At 34.6% G+C, this 25,847-nt stretch overlaps 3 protein-coding genes across 11 annotated transcripts; 1 reads left to right on the top strand and 2 right to left on the bottom strand.

The window, feature by feature from the left end:
* Positions 1-7,087: 7,087 nt before the first annotated feature.
* On the top strand, positions 7,088-11,243 carry LOC126692194 (B3 domain-containing protein At2g36080-like). 7 transcript variants are annotated; one of them, XM_050387713.1, is made up of 4 exons: positions 7,097-8,202; positions 8,695-8,909; positions 10,235-10,292; positions 11,095-11,243. In XM_050387713.1, the coding sequence occupies exons 1-3, from the start codon at positions 7,251-7,253 to the stop codon at positions 10,253-10,255; spliced, it is 1,188 nt and encodes a 395-aa protein (XP_050243670.1). In that variant the 5' UTR covers positions 7,097-7,250; the 3' UTR covers positions 10,256-10,292; positions 11,095-11,243. The 7 variants fall into 7 exon arrangements, with proteins under 7 accessions (XP_050243673.1, XP_050243674.1, XP_050243670.1 ...); XM_050387714.1 differs by having other exon boundaries at positions 10,575-11,243; XM_050387715.1 differs by having other exon boundaries at positions 10,570-11,243.
* Positions 11,244-15,804: 4,561 nt separating this feature from the next.
* On the bottom strand, positions 15,805-19,602 carry LOC126692193 (uncharacterized). Of its 3 annotated transcripts, none has more exons than XM_050387710.1 (5): positions 19,432-19,602; positions 19,184-19,292; positions 17,221-17,371; positions 16,947-17,118; positions 15,805-16,252 (listed from the first exon to the last, which is right to left on the bottom strand). In XM_050387710.1, exons 3-5 carry the CDS (start codon positions 17,356-17,358, stop codon positions 16,059-16,061), a joined length of 504 nt encoding a protein of 167 aa, XP_050243667.1. In that variant the 5' UTR covers positions 17,359-17,371; positions 19,184-19,292; positions 19,432-19,602; the 3' UTR covers positions 15,805-16,058. The 3 variants fall into 3 exon arrangements, with proteins under 3 accessions (XP_050243667.1, XP_050243665.1, XP_050243666.1); XM_050387708.1 differs by lacking the exon at positions 19,184-19,292 and adding an exon at positions 17,663-17,759 and having other exon boundaries at positions 19,432-19,601; XM_050387709.1 differs by lacking the exon at positions 19,184-19,292 and having other exon boundaries at positions 19,432-19,600.
* A 2,796-nt stretch (positions 19,603-22,398) lies between these two features.
* Positions 22,399-25,034, bottom strand: LOC126692192 (40S ribosomal protein SA-like). The gene is made up of 5 exons (XM_050387707.1): positions 24,782-25,034; positions 23,906-24,168; positions 23,610-23,807; positions 23,303-23,513; positions 22,399-22,751 (listed from the first exon to the last, which is right to left on the bottom strand). The coding sequence occupies exons 1-5, from the start codon at positions 24,924-24,926 to the stop codon at positions 22,657-22,659; spliced, it is 912 nt and encodes a 303-aa protein (XP_050243664.1). The 5' UTR covers positions 24,927-25,034; the 3' UTR covers positions 22,399-22,656.
* Positions 25,035-25,847: the final 813 nt, after the last annotated feature.

Here is a 25,847-nt window from a genome sequence, read left to right as displayed (position 1 = left end):
AGTCTATAGCTGCATTTGGAGTGAATCCAGTGCCAGATACTTGCCTGTTTGAATTACTGAATATAGTGTAGGCCACCTAAAGAGAGAGAAAGAGATGTGTGAGGAAACTTGGTGTTAGGAGTTCCTGAAAATATTAAATTGTATGGCTTGCACTTGCAGACCAATTAACTATTTCTTGGGCAAATTCATTCTTTGTCTGATATGTCAGATATTTTGCTGAGTTCTGGTCCACGGTGATATATTTAAATCAAGGTTGCTGGAAAATTTATATGCACTTTTCCATATTTCCTTTCACCTAAAAAGCCAAGGTTTCCACCAAGTGGGAAAATGGGTGACTTAAGAAACTGATATTTGATTTAAATGTCAATTCAATTTAAGAGTCAATCCAGGCTATGGCCAGCACCAAAATTCTACAAATTCTTTTTTTGTTTATTTCTCGGTAAAGATATATTTATATATTACAGCTATATATGTTCATGAGGATTATTATTGCTACACGTATATGTTGTTGATGAAGTTCACCATATCCAGAGGGCAGGAGAGTAAAGTGTGTGGTTTTCACTGAAATATCCTGTATATATCACCACCCAATAGCATCCAAAGATTTAACCTTTGTCCCATGTAAATTGAATAGACATCCAGTGTGCGTTAAAAATATTGATGATCTCTTCAGGACCACATTTTCAGATCTAACCACAGACTGAGGAATATGAGCTGCAACTTGGGTGAAAAAACATTAACCTGTACTATAAAATATAAAAACATATATCTATATTTGGGATTCTTTTTACTTCTCTTTCATCTTTTACTGAATTCTCATTGTACAAACTAGCTTTTGTTGCTCTAACTCATACCTAGATCCATAACCATATTGTGTTTGGTTTTGTTTTATTCCTTAGTTTATTTATCGTTTTTACAAAGGGTAATACTTGTTGCACCCTAGTTGTTACAGTGTTCATAGCATGTGTGTGTGGAATCTGTGTGGCATATATGCTAAATTGTAGCACATCCATTTTCTTTATGGATAATGTTAAAATAACAATTGAACCAAAACCAACAAATTGTCTAAGATTTGCTTCTCCACTCCTTCCTCATTTAATATCCAAGTATCCCTATCTAATTAAGTCAAGGTCTACTAATCTTGCCGTTAGAACAAATCATTGGACTCCAGAGAAAATGAAAAGTTGCTGCAGAATATCAACCCCCTCTTAAGTCTAAGATAGCGGCTCCATGAAATTGTACGCGTGAAATGAGTGTCAAATAGAAATAGTACATGGTCCAATTCAAGACGTAATCACAGTGTAAAGGACTAACGTTCTCATGACTTTACAGCTTTGGAAACATATAAGTATCTAGGGAGCTAGGGAGAAAGATTTTCAATTTCTATGTATCGATCAAGTTGATTTTGTATCTTCAAAAAAGGGAGAAAAAAAAGACTTCGTATTTTTTAAGTCCTTTTCTCATTAGGGTATGGCTTTCGTACAGTGCAGCACTGAATACAAGAACCGGTATGTGATTATTTTAGAATATGTGTGTTGTCTCGTTATTGTGTAATGCACTAGAACATTGGATGTAAGTCAAACTATATTCCACTAAGAATGTCATGCAAAATTATTATAATTAATTGCTAACCCGTGCGATGCACGAGAAAATTACTGAAAATGAAATCTAATGAATGCAAAGCAATTATGCAAAATACCATTTAAATTAAAAGACAAATATTAGTGAATGTTGTTATCCTTGATTGTTTGTGTTACATTTAGAGTTTTATATCTAAAAATACTACAATACTACTTGTAGCAACTAAAGTTCACAATATAAGTATATTATATAAGGCCAAAACTTATATTATCTTCAAGCTCCCCTTAGCCTTACAGAGTCCCTAACAAAATTTCTTTGGTATTGAATTTGACTTCAGAGGACTTATTCAAAATTATTTGAATTAAACCTCACAAATTAGAAAGAAAAAATAAATAAAATTACAACATTGTAGCTGATTAATATACAAATAAACTACCAATTTAATATGATAAATCACTATTAGTAATTTACAAAGCAAAAAATAAAAAAAATAAAAGTTGTTACCCATTTAACCTAAAACTTTTCATATTCTAAAGTCGTCAAACAACTATTAACAAATAACCATTGATATAAAATATTTAGTAATTACTTCAATACCGCAAGTTGTTCATGCTGTAAAAAATTTGAGAGAATAACATAGGAAGCATCTTAAACTCTTTCTTGCTTGGATCCTACAAAACAATATATATATATATATATATATATTTATATTTATATATATAATGATAGAGACAGAACATGCCATTAAAGAGACAACCAATTATAATAGTGTTCTTTCTAAAAAAAAAAAAAAATTATGATAGTGTTGAAGGCAAAGTAAAAGATTAAAAAAAACTGAAGAAGCAAGCGGTTTGGCTAGCATACCAGCTAGTTAATTTATCTCAAAAGACATAAAAGTCTTACAATCAAATAAAGTCCATAAGTAAATAAATAAATGTGGTACAATCTGATAAATACAATGTTTGTCAAGATGATTAAGTTTGGCAATGAAGAAGACAATAGTTATTGATAAGGGTAATCTCTATCTTAAACTTGTGATAATGATGAAGATGCAACAACTATTAATTATGCAAATCTAGCACAATCTTATTTTGATTCAACTACAACAAAAATGATGATAATTACCATAAAAAGATTATATCAAAAAACAGTCTTTTATGATATGGCCAAGAGTACAATCAAAGCTAATAGAAGGAATTTTAAATTGATTTTAATGATGAAGGAGGGATTCACTTAAATGAGGAGACCAAAAAAAAAGGAGAAGTATCATGTTCTGAGTATAGTATTGAATTTTAAACTCTATAATTTAATTTTCTAACTACTAAAATACCTTAGCATATTGAATTTCTACAGGCACGGATTACATCATTCAATTGAATTTCTGCAGGCACAAATACTACTAAAACTCTATCATTCAATTTTCTAACTACTTAAATGCTATCACATGAATACTATTAAAACTCTATCACACAGATTACACAACACAAAACCAATAGTGTTACGGTCTCAAACATTAAAACAAAAAAAAAAAAAAAAAAAAACCAAATCAATTTTAAACATAGAAACAAACAATCATATATCAATGCAAATACCAAACCTAAATACATAAAAACTCATATATGACCCACAACACAAAAGAGATAGTAACAAAATTAAAAATGAAAAAAAAAAAAAAAACAGCAATAAAAAAGAACAACACTATTAATCTAATCCTTCCATTGAACTATTATGAAAGCAACCACCAAAATAAAGGTCAAGAGCAATTGAGATTTAGAGATACCTAAACTAAATCATCCAGTTTTTCAATATCATTATAGTGTGAGAAGAGGAAGAGATAAAAGAATTAGAAAGCCAAAGTCTGATGTTAGGAAGCTGAAGGGTTGCCATTTGAGAATGTAACCGTAAAACACAAAGAGTTGTTGTTTAAAATTGTAACCGTGGAACACAAAGGGTTACCATCTAATATTGTAACTGTAGGAACCGGCCCAAAATAACAGGCTGGCTGGACCCTAGGCCCGTCTGAGGACTCAACTCGTCCGAGGAGTCAGCAGGCCCAAGCAATCCTTATTCAGGCCCACTGGGGTAAAGAGAACATGTCCGAAGAGTAATTTCTTCTGGGATACTGCAAAATCCGGAGCAAAGGTACATCCTAGCCACTATAGTCCATCTTCCAAATACGTAAAAAGGAAGGAAACCCGAAATATCTCAGCAAATGATGCCACCACCACATTAAATGCATTACAACTACTCTCCTAGCCGCATTAATGAGGAGAAGACCCCTAAATAGTGCTACCTTGGCTACCGCAACTCACAAAGAATTGAGAGGGGTGTCTGATGGGACAGGTGCTCAAGTGGGGGTTTGGATGATCAACAAATGTAAAGCCCAGATGATTGGAAATGACATATATAATATGTAAAGGTCCCCCAAGAGAGAGGACGGAAAAGAGAAGAGAAGACTGGAGAGAAGTCTTACTGCATTGATCTGTATCTATTAATCAAGTTTTTAGCTCTATCATGACCGGGTGACCTTTCCACATAATAGCATTTTGTTCTTGTTCGTGTGTACCCTTAACCCATGCAACAACTCGTTTAAACTTACTTAAAGTGAGTTCTTTAACCTATACTCTACAAGAATTCATTGTGTTGGGCTTTTTGGACCCAGGCTTGTGACAGCAAGAATTTGGTTACTAAATTGTGCCCCTACAGTAACCATAGAATACAAAGGGTTGTCATCTAAAATTGTAACCTTGAAACACAAAGGGTAGGGATTTTTTTTTATTAGTATTTTTAAATTTAAGAAAACTAATTTTAAATTGTAAGACAAATTCAGGAAAAAAAATGGTAATGATATGACAGTTAATGTGGCTCAACCTGAGCGTAACAACTTCAAATGCTACGCTTCAGCTTTTAGTGATATATAAATATAGATAAAATCAAAGGATGTTTATATGTATATGAGCATATATGTTCATTAAAAAAAAACAGAAGATATCAACTATGAGTTAATTAAGTATGTATTATTCTTCAAACAGCTTTCTAATTTCGGTTTTTTTTTTTTTTTTTTTTTTTTTTTTTTTTTTGTAATGTGTTTCTAATAACATCAATATGCAAGATGCGTATCTACCTTTAGATTTTGGTACATTGTCCTTGGCCTTTTGGTACATGTTTGGACAGTATTGCTGCTACAATGAACTGATTACTGATATTGTTATAAAGTATGTATATATATATATATATATTTATATATTAAAAAGAACTGATTACTGATATGTCTATAGTCTGAAGCAGCCTTTTTTCATATATTAATCAGTAGCTTAAACTAATATTTAAGCTAATCTAATCATTGCATTCTCATAAACAATTAATTCCACGTTCTCTCGAAATATGTTTAGGTATAAAAAAAAATTAACAATAATTGATATGATATGTTATATATATAGTAAATTGTTGCTAATAAAAGTAGTGTGGTTGTTCTAAAATATAACCAATATAACAACTTTTTTAGTTCTCAAAATAACCACGACTTATCAAATCAACAATAATAGGAAGAAAGAAAAGATTGAATCTTTGGAGTTACTTTATTTGAAATTGTTTTTTTAGTGCAAATATGCATAATTTGATGAGAAAGAGACTCATGGACTTTAGTGAGGAAGTCTCACGGATTGGTCTTACAAGTTAGAACAAGTTACAAGCCAGGCGGGCAGGGTTTTACTGGGGAATTGTTGAATTCCATAAATGGAAATACCCATTATAAAAATAGTTTCCGCAAAAACCTCATGGGCCTGTCTTGGTCATCATCAATGTCTGAATAAACTACAAGATTTTCCAGATCGCACAAAACTCTCCACGAATTACATGACAGATTCCTCACCCAACCTGTGGATTTCTTAATGGTCAAGGATTCCTGCACTTGGCCAAGCAAGTAGCAACATGTATATATGTTTGAGAAAAACTTATTTAACTATTTCAGGTTTGGCCATTCATATCTATATCATATATGTGGAATAGTCTCATCATTGCAGATTTTTTTTTTTTTCCTCCTTTTTAAAAGGATAATAGGTAAAACCCGTGTGTTCATTACAATAATTATGCCGACTAACGATAATGTTTGGTAGCAATATTTGGACCGACCTATTGAAGACCGTGATTTGTCAATTTCTGAGACGAATTGCATGGTACAGAGATTATTATAGAGATGACTCTAAAGATGACACAAACATGTTGTTTGTATTAGAGAATGAAAGTATATATAGCACAGCCCCAGCAACCTCAATTATATATATGATTCCAACATGTACTTAAAATTTACAACTACCAGCCCAAGCTTTTGTAGGCATGAAAAGTAGGGTGTGTCTGAATCTATCTGGAAAATTGAGGTGGATTTTGTCTGAAACTCATAGAAAAGACATAATCTAACAAAATAAATATATATACAATGATATATGATACAAAATATTAGGCATGAGAGAGAGAGACCCCAAGTGAATATTTGTGATTGATAGAGAGAGATGTGAGTGTGAGGAGAGGATTTGAACACGACTGTCCCAAAGGGTCTTTAGTGTTCTTCAATTAATTGGACAAATCTTATCTCATCTCTCTGCTTATTGGAAAGGGAAGGGATCTGTGGATTTATTTCAGGCCCCCAATCGTTTCCATTGCTCCTTTTAAAACTAGGAATGGCCAAACCACCAATAATGCTGTCATGCACGTGACACAAATACAATTATCTCTTAAGTAAGCGACGAAAAATTCACTCATACATCCCACAATACAAGGACCACTTTTGAGTTCTGAGCAATGCCCTTAATACCCACTTACACCATACACCAAATGACCATTCCTTACTCATAACATGAACAATTCAAGTTCATCGTATCAAACCAGATATACATATATATTTATATATATATATATATAAAAGGATAAGGAAAAAGAATTCACTGCTAGTTGTATTTTCTATCATTTCCATATCTTATGCAACAAATGTGTCAGTTTGTAAAACCTATAAATTATGAGACAGTGATTATAGAATAATTATTACAATCTCTATCTACTTTATTTAAATAAAGAGAAAAATTATAACAATCTATTAGGCATGCTGGTTGGATTGAAGTAGATGAGTGTTACGTCAGGGAGGGCCTACCATTTGATTTGTTTGCCAATGTAGTAACATGGGGTGTTTCGAGTTACACAAAATAATTCACCTGTAGAATCTTTTTTTTTTTTTTTTTTCCTTCTTCTTTTCCCTTTCTCTAGATTTATGAAGCCACATGTTTCTGCCCAATTTAGTAATTTCAATTATTTATATCCCCCTCACATCATTTTGGTAACAAAATAATTACTATATATTTCTCATTTTTCAAACCCTTATATAATGTGAAAAATAATAGTAAAGGGAAAAAAAAAAAAAAAAAGAAGAAGAAGAAGAAGAGAGAATGTCTATCAAATTTTCACTGAAATTAATGATTGTATATTTTTCATCACGCAAAACCTTAAAGTACTCTCGTACTTACATTTCCCCCCTACTTACTCTCTCTCTCTCTCTCTTTCTCTCTCTCTCTCTCTCATTGTCATATCTTTGCTGCTACATCAAATAGTTCCCACAGTTTCCACATCAAACCCATAATCATCACGCTTCTCCAAAGCCTTTTTCTCTCTCTCTCAAAAACATGTCCATAAACCATTACTCTTCGGACCTTCCAGAAACACTTTGGTGGACTCAACTTCAACTCCAACAATATCATCAACAACATCAACAACAACAACAAAGCACTTTCATGGAACCAAATCAAAACCCCTTTTCATCTTCATCTTCTTCAAAACCAAACCTTTCTTGGAACCCCCAACTCTATCATCACCAACACCACCAAGCCTGGCTTAACTCTCAAAATTCCCAGGACCCAATGTTTCGAAACCCAAACACACCCTTCAACTTCAACCTCAACGATGAAAACGACAACGACGAAGACCTTGACGACCAAAACCCCACCAGTCAACCCCAAGAATTCGAACAACAACAACAACCTGATGATTATCATGAAAACGAAGAAGCAGCAGCAGCAGCGCAGCAAAAAGAACACATGTTCGAGAAGCCATTGACACCAAGCGACGTGGGCAAGCTGAACCGCCTCGTAATCCCAAAGCAACACGCGGAGAAGTACTTCCCACTCAGCGGCGACTCAAGCGACAAGGGGTTGCTACTGAGTTTCGAGGACGAGTCGGGAAAGTGCTGGCGATTCCGCTACTCGTATTGGAACAGCAGCCAGAGCTACGTGCTGACCAAAGGCTGGAGCCGCTATGTCAAGGAGAAGAGACTCGATGCTGGTGATGTCGTTTTGTTTGATCGACACCGTACTGACTGTGACCGATTGTTCATTGGGTGGAGACGACGTGGAACTGTGGCTGCGCATGATAGCAGCTATGGTGGTGGTGGTGGTGGTAGCAGTGGTGGAGATGTGGTCGCACACAATAGTACTACTAGTGCCTGTGCTAGTGGGGCTGTTTCTGAAGCCTGGACCAGATCTTTCTATAACACGCATCCTTATCCTACGCATCATCAACAGCAGCATCAGCATCATAGTCACCCCCTCCCATACCAACCTGACTCATGTCTTTATCCAGGTTTGTTTCAGACTCTATAAAAAATTCTAATTAACTCAAACGGATAAAATTTCTTATCGACTACGTCAAATAACTCAACTCTATGAGTTGAAATCCTAAAAGACTTGTCTTTTATTTCCAGAAAAAAGTAATATTGTATAGGCTTTAATGTTTGTATATTGTATAGGCGTGAAAGACACCTTCCAATTGGTTTGGAGGAATGTGTTTTTGTTTGGAGGTGTGTTGTTGTTCATCCCTTGGAGATGGAGAAGGCAAATCTGTGGTCTGCTAAGCGTGTTATTCACGCGCTACATTGGGATTTTTTTTTTAATTTTTTTGTTGCATTAATTTTTAGTTACATTCATGGCAGTACTGAGTGAACTTTTCTTTTCTCGTAAAAACAACGTTAATTTTAGGAACAGGGATTATCCTGGATTTTTGAACAATTTGACACACAGTGAGCACAGGCATTACATGCACGTGTACTTATACTTTCAATGTTTTTTTTTGCAGCAGAGTCATCATCATCACCTGTTGAGAATCAAACGACGCCGGTTGGGAACTCGAAGATACTTAGGCTGTTTGGGGTGAACTTGGAGTGTCAGCCTGAGGATGAATCAGTGCCGTCCATGCTGCCAGATCATGATCATAATCATGCCTCGTCAACTTACCAGCACTATTACCATCATCAACATGACTATTCTTCTTCAGTCCCTCACGATTACATGGTACACTACTAACTATTTTTTTTATTATTAGAGAATTGCTCTTCTTAAATTGGATTTACTAACTATGCCCCCGTGGCATAGATTCTTCAACTATTTTAAAAAACTTTTTATGGAAAAATGGATAAACAATTAACTGTTTTGACAGTTTTTTCAATTCTTTATAAAAATTTTTCCAAAATGGATGGTTGACCCTTCTTAAATATGTGGTGATTATTCTCGATATGTGTTTATGGTTATAATAATAATGGAAAGAGTTGTGACTAAACTTAATATTTTTCTATTATGATTTTGTTGTTTCCTCTAATCAGACAGGTTAATGCTAGTGTTAGTTTGAGACCTCGGTCTCAGGTCCCAAGTAGACTGATTCTTTATTATTTTTTATAAAAAAAAAAAAAAAAATACTTTGATTCAAAAGAATCAAAACCCTTCTAGTGTTTGACATGGTTGTTGTTAAGCACATGTTAGCTTCGAATAATCAGTCTGCATGAAAATGATATCATTGGATTGATCTAACTTTTAGAGAAGCATTATCAGGTGGCTAGGTTATATACTTTAAAAAAAATCTGAATTATTATTAATGGGTTTCTTTTCCTACCAACTATATTGATTGGTAGTTTATTTATTTTTCATTTTGGTGCTTGAGAGTGGGATCTATGAATTTGGGTCCATGTAAAAAATGTACTTTATATGATTGCTTACAGTGGCTGTATGAATGGGCTCACCATGTTAACCCTAAGGGGCTTGATTTGTTGTGGGCCATAATCATCTTGGGGATATAGTGAACACCATGATGGTATTGGTATGACATTATTTTTAACATAGAGTTGAATCACAACCAAACCAAACATAACCAAATTGATGTAGTTTGGTTAGTGTGATCTAAGTCTGGTTTGGGTGGGTTCTGATTTGGAAAGTTGAAAGTGCTAGTTCAGGCTTTCTAATACAAACCATACAACATATAATGAGAGGAACCAAAGGTTTGGTGGCTAGAGAAATATCCCATTTGCTACAATGCCAAATGGCCAAAATCTTGAACTATCTCTCTCTCTCTCTCTCTCTTCAAAAAGAAATTTGACTACATTCTAACTGCAGACATCTTTTATTGGATAACAAGCTTCCAAATCGATTACGGTGAGCTGCTTTTCAAGCAACAATTATTAAGCCACCGCTGACCAAATAATTGATGGCCAACTAGATAAGTCATGATGTACACTAATACTTGCATTAGTGATAAATCATGCATGTATTCTTATTATTTTTTTCAATGAAGTGTAATTATTAGAATTTACGTGGGATTCTAACAAGATAACTCTAATGTCAACCAGATGAGAGATCGCCGAGGATAAAGATCTGTGGATGTGACGTTCTCAGTACTGACTTATTGTAAGTTTTTAACCCACTTGAAGTCTTGAAAAAAAATATATAGAAAATATATATATATTAAAAAGAAAAATATCCCAGATTTTCAGGCCAACTTTCCAAGCCAAAGGTAAGAGAACCAAAGAATAGTTCTGAAGCACAACTTTTTTTTGATTGCGACTTTGACACAATTCTGATGGAGCAGATTATAGAATTAAATTTTTTTTTTTTTTTTTTTGCTACTCGCAAATGTGACAAAGTTGTGGTAAAAAAAGTTGTAGTTTTTTATTTTCTTTGGAAGCAAAGGAGGGTGAAAAGAGTAAGTCTGAAGATTGGGAAGAGGCCAAGAGGGTATGGGAATTGGGAAGATTGAGAATGACTGAATGACATCAGTTATGCTGAATGGGAAATTTGGGTCGTGGAAAATCAGAAATGAGGAATCTATTTGCTACTGTTGAGATTCTGAGTAAAGATTTTTCCTATGGGCTCATCATAATAATGGGGAGGGTATGGTTGTGGGTAATGGTGGTGTTGGTGTTGGTGGGTGGGTGGGTGGACTTGAATAGATTGGTGACAGCCCAGTCGTACTAGCCCACTCCTCTCTCTCTCTCTCTCTCTATATCTATATCTCTTTCTATTTCTATCTTTATTTTATGTCAATCTCCAAAATGTATCCAAGCAGTTTTTTTAGTGCTCTACCTGGAATTTGCACAGTAGTGAGAAGCTGAAAAGGAGAGCATTTTTTTCTTCTTTCTCATTTTTCCTAATTGAAAAGTTTTGTTGCACTTGCAAGTCAGAAGCCTAAATGTTTATGAAAATACCACAGGGACATGATGATGTTGATTGCGGGTTTGGTACTCTTCTTCGTCATCAGCATTTTAAAATGTGTGGATGGAATGGGAAGTGATAAAAAAGAGACAATTATTTAATGCAATACCAAAGTGCGTAAAATCTGATTCTCAAGACACATGTCAATTTGGCTCCTGCCTGTTCTGTGCTCTGTGGTCTCCCAAGAAAATTGCATTACGTTTTTGCTGATATTTTCACTGTAAAAGTTAAGGAACAAAAAGATCTTTTGATCAAAATGAATATTGGAAAGTAACTTAAAGACAAGATAGGGTGACTAAAGATTTGAGAGAGAAGAGTTCAATGGCAAACAAAGAAATCTAAGAACAGGTCCTAATGAAAATGTTAATAGGGACAAACAGGCTATTCCACCAATTGTGGCTAGAAAAATATCGGAAGCAAAGCTGGCTTTTGTTTTCAAAACCCCCCCTGAGCATATTGTTTTTATTACTTTAATGATGCAAACAGCCATTACAAAGAGAGCAAAGCTTATGTAAAATTGGAAAGCACGGTTAAAGGAAAAAAAAGGTGTGGAAATCTGATGCTAAAAAGGATTGGAGACAAATGGGAAATATAGTGAGGTACCTGTCAAAATGAATAGGAATCAACTAAAGAAAGAAATAACGTGTGTAAATGAATGTGCTGAGTTTACCCTGGTGTTCCAAACAGAGGAAGAAAAGTTGAGCATAATGCAAAATGATGGGGCCTGATGACAGTTCTAAAAAGGGTGTGCTATCCATCTTCATTATTGATCATCAAAGAAGCAAGAATTCTGCTTGAAATTACATATAAAGCATATAAATTGAGGAAATTTAGAAGACCAATTGAAAGATGGATTCTGAAAATTACTAGAGTAGAAATAATAAATTTGCATAGTTAGGCTTGGCCATTTTTCTTTCCTATCTATTAATTGTGCAATTCGCCAGAGAAATGCTACATCTAATTATGCGTATTTATCCTCCATAATTCCATTGGGTATGACTTCTAAAAACACAAGAAAAAAAAATTCCAAGTCACTACATGACAGATTTCGTAACCACCTTAGTTTTTCCTCGACTCATCTGGTTCAGAGACTCTTTTTAAGCATATGCTCTTTGAACTTTGAACCTGGCTACAGGTTAGTAACTGATAAAAATAGGAAATTAACAAATTCAAGACATGGTATCGACAGAATTGCTCATACTGATCAGTATGATGCTTGTTCTAAATGACAACTTGGGTTTTATAACATTCAAAGATGCATTACATATTTGGTCTGATTAATGATTCAGTGTACTGATTAGGCAAAAGGTTCTTTTACAAGATAAAATAAGGGTAAACAGCCTGGAGTATGATGAGCTTGGGTGCATGTGTTTTTTGATTCATCTCATCTTGGAAACATGTTAAGGCACAAGAATTAAGCAACAAAGGAAGAACAAAATAGAATTGAATAACAACTGTGTCATGTGATTATCAGGGCCCATAATATTCTGACAAGGTAGATATTGATTGACCTCAGTTGGAGATGGTGTCCAAATTCCAATGCTTAGTGGCTCACTGACTGTGCAAGTGGGAGGGTCCTCAGATATGTGTTGTTATCATTGGCCTAAGACGTAATGGCCAATCAAAGGAATGAAGGGACTCTTCCTGTATAATGGGTTTGTCCTGCCAAGAATAATTCAATCATGCATGACTCACTACAGTACATGTATAGAAACACCATGTGAGAATTTCTTCATTTCACTTGGCTTTTCCTCTTCCCATGCTTTATTGCTTTTAGGCTCTTTGGTCAACCATACGTTCACCTGCCTTTGTACCTGCAATACGAAAAAAGAGAGCCCTTTTGAGACTTATTAAACTCCCAAAGGAATAAAAACAAGCAATGATATTGATATCAGAAATGCATTATCAATAATCCCAAGAAAGCACAAAACCCTGAAAAGAGAATTTTAAGTTTCATAGAATCAACCAAATCAAACATTAAAGAAACCAGAGTCCATAATTTTGGAAAACTCTGTCCTAGTAAGAAAGATCCACTCAGATTTCCCTCTTTTTGGAAAGGAAGTCTAACTGTAGGAAAATATTTGTAGACAAAGAGAATCTTGAAACCTGGTGCCCAAGGCTCCAAATTTGATTTGCAAAAGACATATACTAATGGTCATAGATTATGAACCATATCATGTTCTGGAGAAGACTTAAAGCTAGAGCCATCAGCCATGTGATTGGAAAGATTTGAACCAAAAACACAGTCATGAAGAGGGAAGGAGCTGATATGTGGCACCCCACCAACCATATCACTTGACAAAGAAACCCACAAAACAGTCAGCTCCTCAGTGGAACTCTTCCCTGAAATAGAAAAAGCAATTGCTATCTCAAAAAAATATCTATAAGGATCATTGATGGGTTAAGAAGAACTACCATGCACTAGAGCAAGCAAACCTACTAGCCAAAAGCAGGAGCAAATTTCTCTTTGTGGGGCCATGATCTCCGTTTCAATCTTTCAATATCATGCAAAGTCATTTTCAGTCTTCTCTACCTCCATGAAGCAGTGTACACTAAAAAGTATTCACCTTCACATCGCACAAACCAATTTCTCTGCCATGTACAATCCTTCTAAAGCCGATAGTGGTGTCCCACTGTGGCTGTTTCTATCTTAAAACAGAATTTCAGTGAGAAGTCTGCCCACCAATTCTGAAGGGTCCTTCGAAAGGCTGAAAATGATCCCCACATGGAAGCAGTGACAGAAAAGAAAAGATTGTAAAGAAATCATCCTAAATGAAGCAAGATATCTTAGTGTTGATCCAACCAAGACAATATGAAAATTGAAAACGACCAGATAACACTAAATCATGAGTTATTTAATTTGGATGCATGCGGTGACGTGTCACTTAAAAAATAAAATAAAATCATTTGATGCAAGCTAATATCATGCATTTGTCAAATAACATGCTCATATTAAATGTGTACAATCTTATTGAATGAAGATTTCATTTTGATTGAGGGTTTTTTTTTTTTTTTTCGGTGGGGGAATGTAGAGAACTACCATCTCTTCATTCACACAAAAAAAGAAAAAAACAAAAAAACAAAACAAAAACAAAAACAAATAAGACACCTTAATGCTTCCATACCTCCATACATTAGCCATAATTTTGGAAGACTCTGTCCTAGTACGAAAGAACCACTCAGATTTCCCTCTTTTTTGGAAAAAGGAAGTCTAACTGTAGGAAAATAATTGTAGACAAGAGAATCTTGATACCTGATGCCCAAGGCTCCAAAATTGATTTGCAAAGGACATATAATAATGGTCATAGATAATGAATTTCCATATCATGTTCTAGAGAAAACTTAGAGCAAGAGCCATGTGATTGAAAAGACTTGAACCAAAAACACAGTCATGAGGCGGGAAGGAACTGATATGTGGCAACCCACAATCCAGTCAGTCCCTCAGTGGAACTCTTCCCTGAGATAGAAAAAGCAATTGCTAGCTCCAAAAAAAATCTCTAAGGATCATTGATGGCTTAAGAAGTGCTACCATGCACTAGAGCAAGAAAACTGACTAGCCGAAAGCAGAAGCAAATTTCTCTTTGTGGGGACATGATCTCCGTTTCAATCTTTCAATATCACGCGAAGTCATTTTCAGTCTTCTCTACCTCCATGAAGCAGTATGCACTAAAAAGTATTCACCTTCACATCGCACAGCACAATTCGCCTGCCATGTACAATCCTTCTAAAGCTGAAAGTGGTGTCCCAATGCAGCTGTTTCTATCTTAAACAGAATTTCTGTGAGAAGGCCGCCCACCAATTCTGAAGGGTCCTTCGAAAGGCTGAAAATGATCCCCACATGGATGCAGTGACAAGAAAAGAAAATATTGTAGAGAAATCATCCTAAATGAAGCCAAATATCTTACTCTTGATCCAACCAAAACAATCAGATAACACAAAATCACAAGTTATTTCATTTGGATGAGTGCTGCGTGTCACTAGAAAAAAAAATCATCATCTGATGCAAGCTAATGTCATGCATTTGTCAAATTATATGCTCATATTAAATGTGTTCAATCTAATTGAATGAAAGATTTTTTTTTTCTTCTTTCTGGTGGGGGAATGTATATAACTACCATCTCTTCACACACGCCGGCACACACACACACACAAATTATATGCTCATATTAAATGTGTTCAATCTAATTGAATGAAAGTTTTTTTTTTTTTTTTTTTTTTTGGTGGGGGAATGTATACAACTACCATCTCTTCACATGTGCACGCGCACACACAAAACAAACCAAACCATAAGCCACCGTAATGCGTCCATACCTCCACACATTAGCAAAATAGAAACCAATAATTAGAACATAGAGAAATGAAGAAGAGAAGAATGATAAAATAATTGCTATTAGTGTCCCACACAAATTACACTTGTTTCTGTTATTCATTTGGGAACAGTTGAGAGTTTATAACAAGCAGATCCTTATGCACTCTACCTGCTGCCATAGAACTTTAACTGATAGTATTTATCAAGCATTACTCTCCTTGGACTTCATACAGATATTAAACAACACAGTTTCATATCAGTAATATTCTCTGTTCATCATAGTTGTACACACTAGATTATACCATTAACATCTATTCCATTGGCTGGAAATAAAACGAAAACAACACAAGTATAAGGCGTAAACAAATCATAAAACTAATTACCAAGGATTCACAAATGTGGCAAAATAACGACTTCAGCACTACCAAGTGACAGGTATTTCAAAAGACATTATATGTACATTATATGTACAAAAGAATTTCCAGACTATTCATAGCTCTCAAGTGTTTGTTTACACTATGGAAAAACTCTTAAATTTGAGTCGATCATGCTAGTAGTTCCCTACAATCTGAGCTCTAGCAAAGCTCTACAAGTTGAGTGATTATTTTACGCACTAGAAAAGAAGAAACATATATATTGCTTCCTACATTATGTCAATGTGAATTTTTTGGCGCATTGCCTTCCTGTTCAGATTTAGAATCATCCTTCTTCTCCATGACCTGTTGAACACCTTCTTGATAGCCCTGTATAAAACTTTTGAGAGCATCTCTGTAGGCAGAAGCTCTTGTCATGTACACCCGTTGCAAAGCAGGCCTTAGTGTCTCCATTCCCCCTCTCGCAGCCACAGCTATAAATTTTGTTTTCCCCAAGTAAAAGATAGCCAGAATTAAACTCAATAAATTACAAACTCAATAGTGGTATCCAATTTGATGTTCAAAACAATAAAAGGAATATTGATAATGAGGGGAAAAAAATTATGGTAATATAAAGATTAGCAGGTGAAGAAAGAAATATTCAAGATCTTCCAACATATTTGTTTTTCAATTAAAACAGTAACTATTAATTTATGAACATCAACTGCAAGAATATGTTTTTGATGTTGCAAGCTTCTTTTTACCTTCCAATTCAATTTTCTTTTCTTTATTACATGCTCAGAATTTCTAATGTGAAGCAGCCTTTAGGGACAGATTGGATAGGGCTAGAATGTGGAACCTAAAGACATATGAGAAGATTGCATATAGGTCAAGGCGTCTTGCACATAATGTATCGAGTTTATGGAAAATGCTAAAGCTACTCCAATTTTATTACTTTTCAAACTAAAGTGACACTGAATGTAATTACTACCACTTTACCAACATAATAAATAAATTTCTGAATTACTTTTTGTGATTGTTGACATATTAATCTGTAGTTTCCCTAGCATTGACACACACACACACACACACACACACACACACACAAAAAAAGAACATCAAATGTACAACAAACTGAGTCCACTGACACTAATAGTGAATATTATTAAAACAGAGATTTAGTCTTACCAAGATCCTCCAACGTTGACGGTTCTCTCTCCTTAGTAGTCCCACCCTTTGCTCCATTAGGCTTACTCTCACTCTCATCCTCGTCAAACTTCTTATAATCATTTGGCCGAAGATCCGGACCAATGTCACGTACCCAACTTGCAGCATAAAGCCTAGAAGCCTCCTTTAATATCTTCACCATCAAAAAATACACACACCCATTAATTTGAAATTCTTTCTAATTAAAACTTAATGAACAATTTTGCCAAAAAAAAAACAGAAATAGTGGTCAAACCAAGAATCGGTCACGCCAAGTGAGTTTTGGGCGCTTTTTGATGTGAGGAGGATCAGGCAAGGAAGAAGGGAAAGCAATTTCTTTGAGATCATGGCGCACATAATCATAGATTTTCTTGGACACTACCTTCAGCTTCATTGTATATATAAATCTATATCATAATCAATTAGATTTGTGTGAGAAAAATGAACACAAATTGTAAAGTGGAGAAGAGTTTGACAAAAGTTGATAGCCTATAAACGGTGTGTTGTTTTGGTGATTATTATAGTTGAAGAAGAAAGAATCTACAGTATACAGTAAACCCCTGAAATTGAATGAAGTGATTGAAGTTCCATCATTCAAAACATTCAAAACTGTTCCTACTGATTTCACAACTAAACATAAAACATCATTATAATTGACATTGAGCTCACAGAGAGAGAAAGAGAGAGTGGTCTCTCACCTTATCCAACTCCCAGTCACGTACTGAGAGTGGTGAATCACTGCCAACTGTTGAAGCCACCAGGTGAAAGAGAGAGAGTGGCGGTGTTTGGGTGCGACTGAAAGTAACTCAAGAAGTGATGGGTTGGTGATATAACCGATAATGGCAACTTTTTTTTTTTAATTCAATAAAAATATCTCCTAAATTTGTTTTATATATATATACACACACACTAGTCGCTAACCTAAGCGATGCACAGAATAGTTAAATAAAAATAAAAAATGTTTATTTTATTGAAGGTACTATGAGTTGAAACTATAAATGAAGATAAGTCATTTTGTTCAAAATAACCTTTTTGCAACCAACATGCTAATTGAGTACTACTCTTGGGGAGGAATCAAGTTTAGGAATGACATGGGATCATGTAGTTGTTTATCATATAAGATATATTACATGAATAACTAAAGACTGAATCTAATGCAAGTGCAATTAAATTTATTGTTGTGACAATACTGTTGGGGAGGAATTGCGGAAAAATAGCTCGATGCCATGATTATAAAAAATTTTACACCTCTCATTATTAGTACTTCTCAATATGAAAAAGGAAACAAAAAATGAAAAGGTTGTCTTATTTAAAACCCAACTTTTCTCCAACCTCACAATGTACCTTTCCTAAAGAGGGAGAGGCACTTTCATATCTTCTTAACCTAACAAAACTCAAAACAATAGAGACAGCCTCATGAGCATGTCCTACACGGCCTTATTAAGGGCATCCCTTTTTAAAGGTTCCAACTGTCCATTATATTGAAATAATTGGCAAATGGCTATTGAATATCCTTGAATTTCTCTCCAAAACTTCACACCAGATTTTCCCTTAACATATTTTTCAACCTGAAAGTCTGCATAAAACTAAAGATATAATTATTTCTTATAACTTCTAATTTCAAGGGTTCCAGACTAAGCCACTTAAATCCACATATCCAACTAAATTTCACAATCTAAGCCATCGGAGCTATTGCAATACACTTAATATCTGAAACTATTACAACTTACTGTACCTCTCCAAATTATTTTCTTTGTAACTTATAAACCAAAATGAGTTTGTAATGTCATATCTCCAATGGAAGAGAAAAATAAAACGAAGTTGATTGAGAATATTTGCTGGCTGTTTTGTGAAGGAACGCCACTCCTTCAGCTGATGACATAGATGTGGCACATATACTTAGTAATCATCACCACTTCAGCAACTTCTACTTAGGAAAGTGGTAATATAGTACACGCTTATTTTGTTCTTCTTATGGTTAAAGCTTTAACCTTGGCAATGCCTAGGTTAGCTTTGTCCAGCAATTTCCTCTTTTTATGCATCAAGGCACACAACTAAAAGCAAATGATTTAGCTGTGAGAAATACCATATTCAGTTTCTGAATCAATTAATTGTATATGAGCAATAGTGATACATGTGAGCAGCAGAGAATGAAATACCCATGTAAAGAATGAGGAAACATGTACTTACAAAGATGCCCAAAAATAAGATTTTTCTACCTTACACAACCTACTCAAACCCTTTTTGATGAGTTTTGGTGATACGAACTTTGGTTCAGGAATTTCTTCAAACAGTTTGAGGGAAACATCCAACCTATATTTGTTCACTCTATTGGGGGTTCTCTCAAAGAGAGATTTTTATTTCAAAAGCAAGAAAGCACATTTGCCAAAGGCATCCATGATAATAATAAGTAGTAATAACAGTTATCATGGAAATGACAATAACCTCTATTGAGAATTCCACGTACCTCAGCCAGACGATGGGTGCTCCCTCTGTCTTACTCTTAGGATCAGAGACTCTCTCTGTTTCTGCTTTTTTCCTTTCTTTTTTTGCCTGTGGTACACTACGGAAGTAAAGGTATGTTATTTGTTAATATATAACACTCGGTCATGGGTTGGGTGAGAGAAAGAAAATTTAGCAGAAAGTTTTGTCTCCAGTATCTTATATCTTATACTATATATAAAAATAAATAAATAAATATGAGAGTTTGAGTGGTTTTGTTTTGCATTTTGATAGCAATTTTGAGTGTTACTTTGTCTAAGTTTTGCCATTTCGTTTCATTGCATAACCAAGTAATCACTTCAATGTTTTTATTTAATATTGATTTGTATAGCTAATAATTTCAAGTGGCACCAGTGGAGAATCAATATATGTTACTTGAATTTAGAACTAACTTGATTTTAATCATTGTTGGCAATAATGTGATAAAACTAATGTTAGTTTATATTTTGACATTTGGAAGGGTATTTTTGGGCCCAATAGCGTAATTTTAGGAAAAATCTAGGAAAAAAACATTTGGCTAAACTTATTTAGTTATGTAACACTTTTTTGGAACTCAAGTTTGTGAAACTCGGGTTCCAAGTATTATGTGTCACTCAAGATTGGAACTCGACTTTCACTTAATTTCAAAAAAAAGTGCTATATAACTAAATAAGTTTGGCTGAATGTGTTTCTCCTAAATTTTTCCTAAAATCATGCTATTTAACAAAATTAGCGCATTTGGAAGCATTTATTTCAATTTTATTATAATTGATAAATCTATTATGTTTGTTTTTGTTTTTGTTATTTTTTTTTTTTCTTGGTGGTATTCTATAGCTTTTTTATACTCTAAAGGAAAATTTTCCATTTAGCATAAACAGTTTCTGACAAGTACATTTTTTAGTGCCTTCTGTTCTATGATATTGAATTTCAATTTAGTTAGTTTTTTGGTGGGTGATTTCATTTTAATTGCAAGTTTTTGTTGATATTTTGTAGAATAGTATCCTTACATGTTTTCCTATTATGTTTAAGGGAATGAAAGGAAGAAGATTGATATAAAAATCCAACATAAAAAAGGTCACTTGAAGTATTTAAATATGCCCTCAAAATCTTGGATATCATATGTCTAATGCTCAAGCCTGACAATTCTATCTTCAGAGTTTAAAGGACACCACTCAATTATCTTTTGTTAGCTTTTAAAGAAAGTCAGTCATGATAGAATCATAATGTTGTTTATTATGAATCTTTGCTGATAGTGTTTTTCACATGCCTTGCACGTGCACTAAAACTATCATATATAAGGTTGGGGTTCGAATCCCCTATAAAGGCAACTTTCTTAGCCTGAATGCTTAAAATAAATCGAGTGAAGTGAAGGCAACTTGTTAGTGCCTTAACCCAACCCTACATTACATTATATGGACAAATAAAAGGGTAGAGAAGTAAAACTACTATCGACATCATCTTAGTATAACCAACCTTACATTATTTGGATATCGCTTATTGTTGAAAATTGAAAACTTATTGTTGAAAATACTTAGCAAAATAATTTTTAAATGTGTGAATAGTGCCGTAGAACCCAGTTTTAAAGCAAAATTTGCTGAATTCCGTACTTGTGGGTCCCGTGAACAATACACGGGACCCAGCCAAAAAAACGCAGATGCGCAAAACGCCGCTACTGCTGCTATCCAAACTCACACTATATAGACAATTAAAAGGGTAAAGAAGTAACATTATTATTGATAGCATCTTATTATGACACGCAAGTCAGGTAATAAATTATTTTAGCAACCTTACATTACATTATTTTAATCTTGTCCTCTACTTTATAAAAAGTAGGATCTAACAATTGATCTTCTTCCTCGTAATCTTCATATTTAGGCACCTTAAAAATCTTTTCTTGGAAGTTCCTATTTCTCTAATTCTTAAGAGTCTTTTGTCTAAACATTTCTAAAATCAAAGTAAATAGACTTTGAATAGTTCTATACTATAAATTTTATTACATCTAATTACTCGTTGCCACTTGGACACATTCTCGTTCGATGCAGTATACTTGTTTTTGCCTTTTGTTTTTATTTTCCCCTTGCAAGTTGGGCAGGAGATCATGGAAAATGCTTCATCTGCATATAATTTAATAAAGGTCAGTTTTTTTGGCATTTTGCTTGCCTCTAGCGTTCCAATACACAACACATCTAAAAACGATCACACATTGCTTCCAGGTCCTATCCGTTTCCAAGTCCTATCCAATGCACTAGAAGACTATACCAAAGTTTTATCCCATCCTCAATATCTAACAACAGGCAACACATGCAAGAAGACCAAGTCTCAAAAATGTCGACAATTATAACGATGAACATATGAATACATCTTAACCACTCAAGTTTATTTGATATAAAACAAACTCCCCAAAAAAATAAAATTACGCCATAACAATTGGAGGCTAAACGTGAAACACAAATAACTCACTTTGTTTTTGTTTTATTTTTTGAGTAATAGCAGTCTTCTAGGTAAGACCCTTGTTTAACATTTACATTTAACTGCTGATGAGTACTGATGCCTTCTAAACTTTTTTTTTTTTTTTTTTTTTGAGAAAATGATGCCTTCTAAACTTAAACATCAAACAAACATGGAAAAATAACATTTTACCAACCCCTATCATCAGTTAAAGGTTAAATTTACAATGTCGCAGGATGATCAAGAATTTAGTTAGTAAAAAACTAAATGTACTAAAATTAAATTATCAAAAAATAAAAAGTTGCTATTAATATTCTAGATACCTTTCAGAATCCTCAGGTAACCCAATCGATGACAAAAGATATGGGTGGGCATGGGTCACCAGTATTAATTTATTTCTACAACAAAAAAGAAATTGTACCTTACATCAAAATTGAATATGGCACAGTTTGGATGACATTTAGTCATATACTTCCAAACCCTTCAAACATGTCATGTTGCAGAATGCAAGGGAAAACGAGGATTTGATTCTATCATAAAATATAGCTTACACTGCTTGCAGATTTTAAATCATAAATATATCAAAATAAAGCATCTCTCAAAGACACCAACATCAAAGTCAAAAGCCTCTGAAACTCTATATCTAAAACTGAGCTGTGCCAATTAAAAGGTTCATTCCCAACAGAAAATTGACCATACTTCAAATCCTAACACAAAATCCTGGATTCAGGGAGTATTTAAGTAAAAAATCTGGCACACTTCATTACTCCCAGCCAGAAGGAGGAGGAACACCTTCAACAGCAACAGTAGGAATTGGGGGCGCAATTGGATCCCATTCAGCTGTTGTAGCAGCTGGACCTGGAAAAAAAGGGTAAGAAATATGGAAATAAAATGTCAGCTAATGCAACAGATGCCATACCACATACATAGTTTTCTGCATGAACAAATCTTATTTTAAACACAAGATCAGCACATGTTGCAAATATTTCTTTATTAACATCCAGGAATAATGTAATGGAATTCCAGCAAACAAATGAAGAATTAAATTCAAAGAACAAATGACAATAGTTGTAATATTCTTTGCTGTTGATAGACAAGTTTACCAAATAAGGCCAGAATTGAATCCATCATATGATTTTTTAGTAGTAAATTCAAGCTATCAGTGTTAGAAGAAAAACTACCAACACGTACACGAACACTTGCACAAAATCCTGAAATCAATTTATAAATAACTCTTTTTGCCCATAGGGACACGTCAAACATGTTTATAACATTAGAAATATACAAATATAATAGCAATATAGCACCAGTGCATACAAATATATTCAGATGGACCATATCAACGAGATAAAATTTACATAATCTTGCATTTCAATAAGCCAAAGTAAAAGAAAACAACTTAGTTCTACCTGTTTCTGGAGTCCATGCCGCAGTAACAGCGGAAATAGGTTGCGGAGCATCAGGGATCCACTGGGCATCAGCAGCACCTTGAACAGGCCATTGGTCAGAAGCAAGGGGAGCAGGATTATATTCAATTCCATAATCTGCCATGGGTTGAGCTTCTTCTTCTTCTTCCTGTTGCTTAGCCTCCTCGGGCTCCCGATAGAAAAACAAATCCACCTGTAAATAAAAAGGATGACCCATTTTACGTTAGCAAATTAGCTCTCTAAGGAAAAATAAAGTCCACCAAAAAGAGCCTTCTGCCATCTTCCTTACCATCACTTCCCACCTACTCCCAGGACGAATAGTACCACGCATCTGCAGAACCATCCTTGCCAAAAGCCAGAAGAGACATCCTATGCTATGCTTCCCCTTGTTGTTGGCAGGGATCCCAATATCAACATACCGCATGGGTGAATCAGTATCACAAAAGGCAATAGTTGGAATATTTCCAAGGGCAGCTTCCTTAATGGGCTGCAATCAGCTTTTGGTAGTGAGTAAACATTGGTACAAATAAGCAACAGTACAAGCAAAAACAATGCATCAATAACATCAATTTAAGCAGCAATCACCTGATGATCAGTCCTTGGATCAGTGAGGATGAGGAGACGAGGCTCACTGAATGAGGTCTGCAACTGATTGGTGAAGGTACCAGGAGTGTGCCTCCCAGCAATAGCATGGGCACCCGTGTACTGAGCAAACTTCAGGACCGCTCTCTGACCATACGGCCTTGCAGACTGTACGATGATGTCTTGTGGGTTCTCAATTGCAACAATAACCCGGGCTGCCAACTGAAGCTTTTCCCATGTCTTCCCCACATTGATTATGTATATTCCTAAAAGTCAAAACAACACTAATCAAGTATTAGACAAGCACACAGGTAATCAACACATAAACATCAATTTCCCCAGTCCATGTATATATAAAGGACGTGAAAAGCAGCTCTTAATAGCACTTAGTGTACATTAAGAACTGAGCCCATTATTCAGAAACTTGCAATAAAATTTAAACAATCTACTCTAAGAGCTATTTAAAAAATAAATAAACCCAATATACATATACAACCAAGCTTTAAAACCTACAAATCTTAAACAATTCCATTTACAGATGAAATGCGAAAGACAATCTGATAATTAATATGCACAATTTCACATTTCAATCCCTGATTCAAATGGATCTTCATTTTGAAAATGAAAAGTTTAAAACCACTATGCTATATATAACAAAACCAATGCAATACATCCAAACATAATCAATACAATGTTCTTATTTCTGCCATACTCTGCTAAAAACCAAAGCTACCAATAGTGAATTAGTGTTAAAATATTACATGGGTATTGCAAAATTGGACACCCAGTTAACTCTACTGTTACTAATAATCAAAACCAATCCAAAACAATAACAAAAACCGAGAAGAGAAAAAGTTAAAAAGAGAGAGAAAAACCAACCATCACTGCGCCTCTTGAAGACATAACGCTCCATCTGGAAGTCGATGTTTTTGGTGCCCAAGTGGACATGGGAGGCCAACATCATCTGTATATCTTTCTCCTTCTGTGAGAGTTGCGCCGGCGTGGCGGCGGCGGTGTTTTCCATGCTTGCTTGCTCGCTCTTGCTGTTTTTGTGAGGAGAAAGAGAAACTGTGAAAAACCCTAGCCTGCCTCTCTGCGCTATGTGGGTGCGTGGTGTTGAGCAAAATATAAGAGAGTGGAACTTGGGTTTTACATTTAGGTTTTCGATAAAATACAAAAAACACCCCTAAAGTTTAAACTAATATCATATATTACCCTACCAAAAAATATATATAATATCATATATTGCCAAGAATTTTAAAAACAATTTTCCAATTTACTCCCTAAACACAAACTATACTTTTAATTAAAGGTGATAATTCGTATTCGTGTGTTGGATTTGTGTCGTATTAACTTATGAGTACCTGATTATATAGACCAATACTAACTCGATATGTTTATTAAACGGGTCAAGATTCCTCAACCCTCACATGATTCATTTGTTAGACAGGTTAGTTGTGTCGATTTGTTTACGAGCTCTATGGATTGAACACTAACCCAACCCGTTTATGCGGGTCAGTCGTGTCAACCCAAATATGACACGAACCTATTAAGTCTCAATCCATAACTTGCTAATTTCGTGTCGTATTATGTCGTGTCGAGTTTGTGGGTCATGTCCAATTTTGCCGTCCCTACTTTTAATTCGGTTTGAAAGCTTGTGTCTTGTTAGCCAAAGATAAATAAATAGTGGCCACATATTAATAATGAAGAATGAGAAGCATAAAATTTTTCAAATGGTGTTTAGTGACATTTATACATAGGGAGCAAATTTGATATTTTTGAAAAAATTTAGTACTATTTAGTATTGGTTCAAACCTCAATAGTATTTTTTTAGAGAGTTTCAGCATATGGTGTCCGTTCCTAATGATATAGTTTTTTATCATCAGACTAAGACACCAATTAGTTTTTTGTGTAAGCAGAAATTAAACCATAAATCTCTTATTCA

This window comes from Quercus robur, chromosome 7 (genome assembly GCF_932294415.1).
Source record: "Quercus robur chromosome 7, dhQueRobu3.1, whole genome shotgun sequence".
Lineage (NCBI taxonomy): Eukaryota > Viridiplantae > Streptophyta > Magnoliopsida > Fagales > Fagaceae > Quercus > Quercus robur.
Note: the sequence above shows the minus strand (reverse complement) of the source record. Positions and strands in the feature narration are given on the sequence as shown.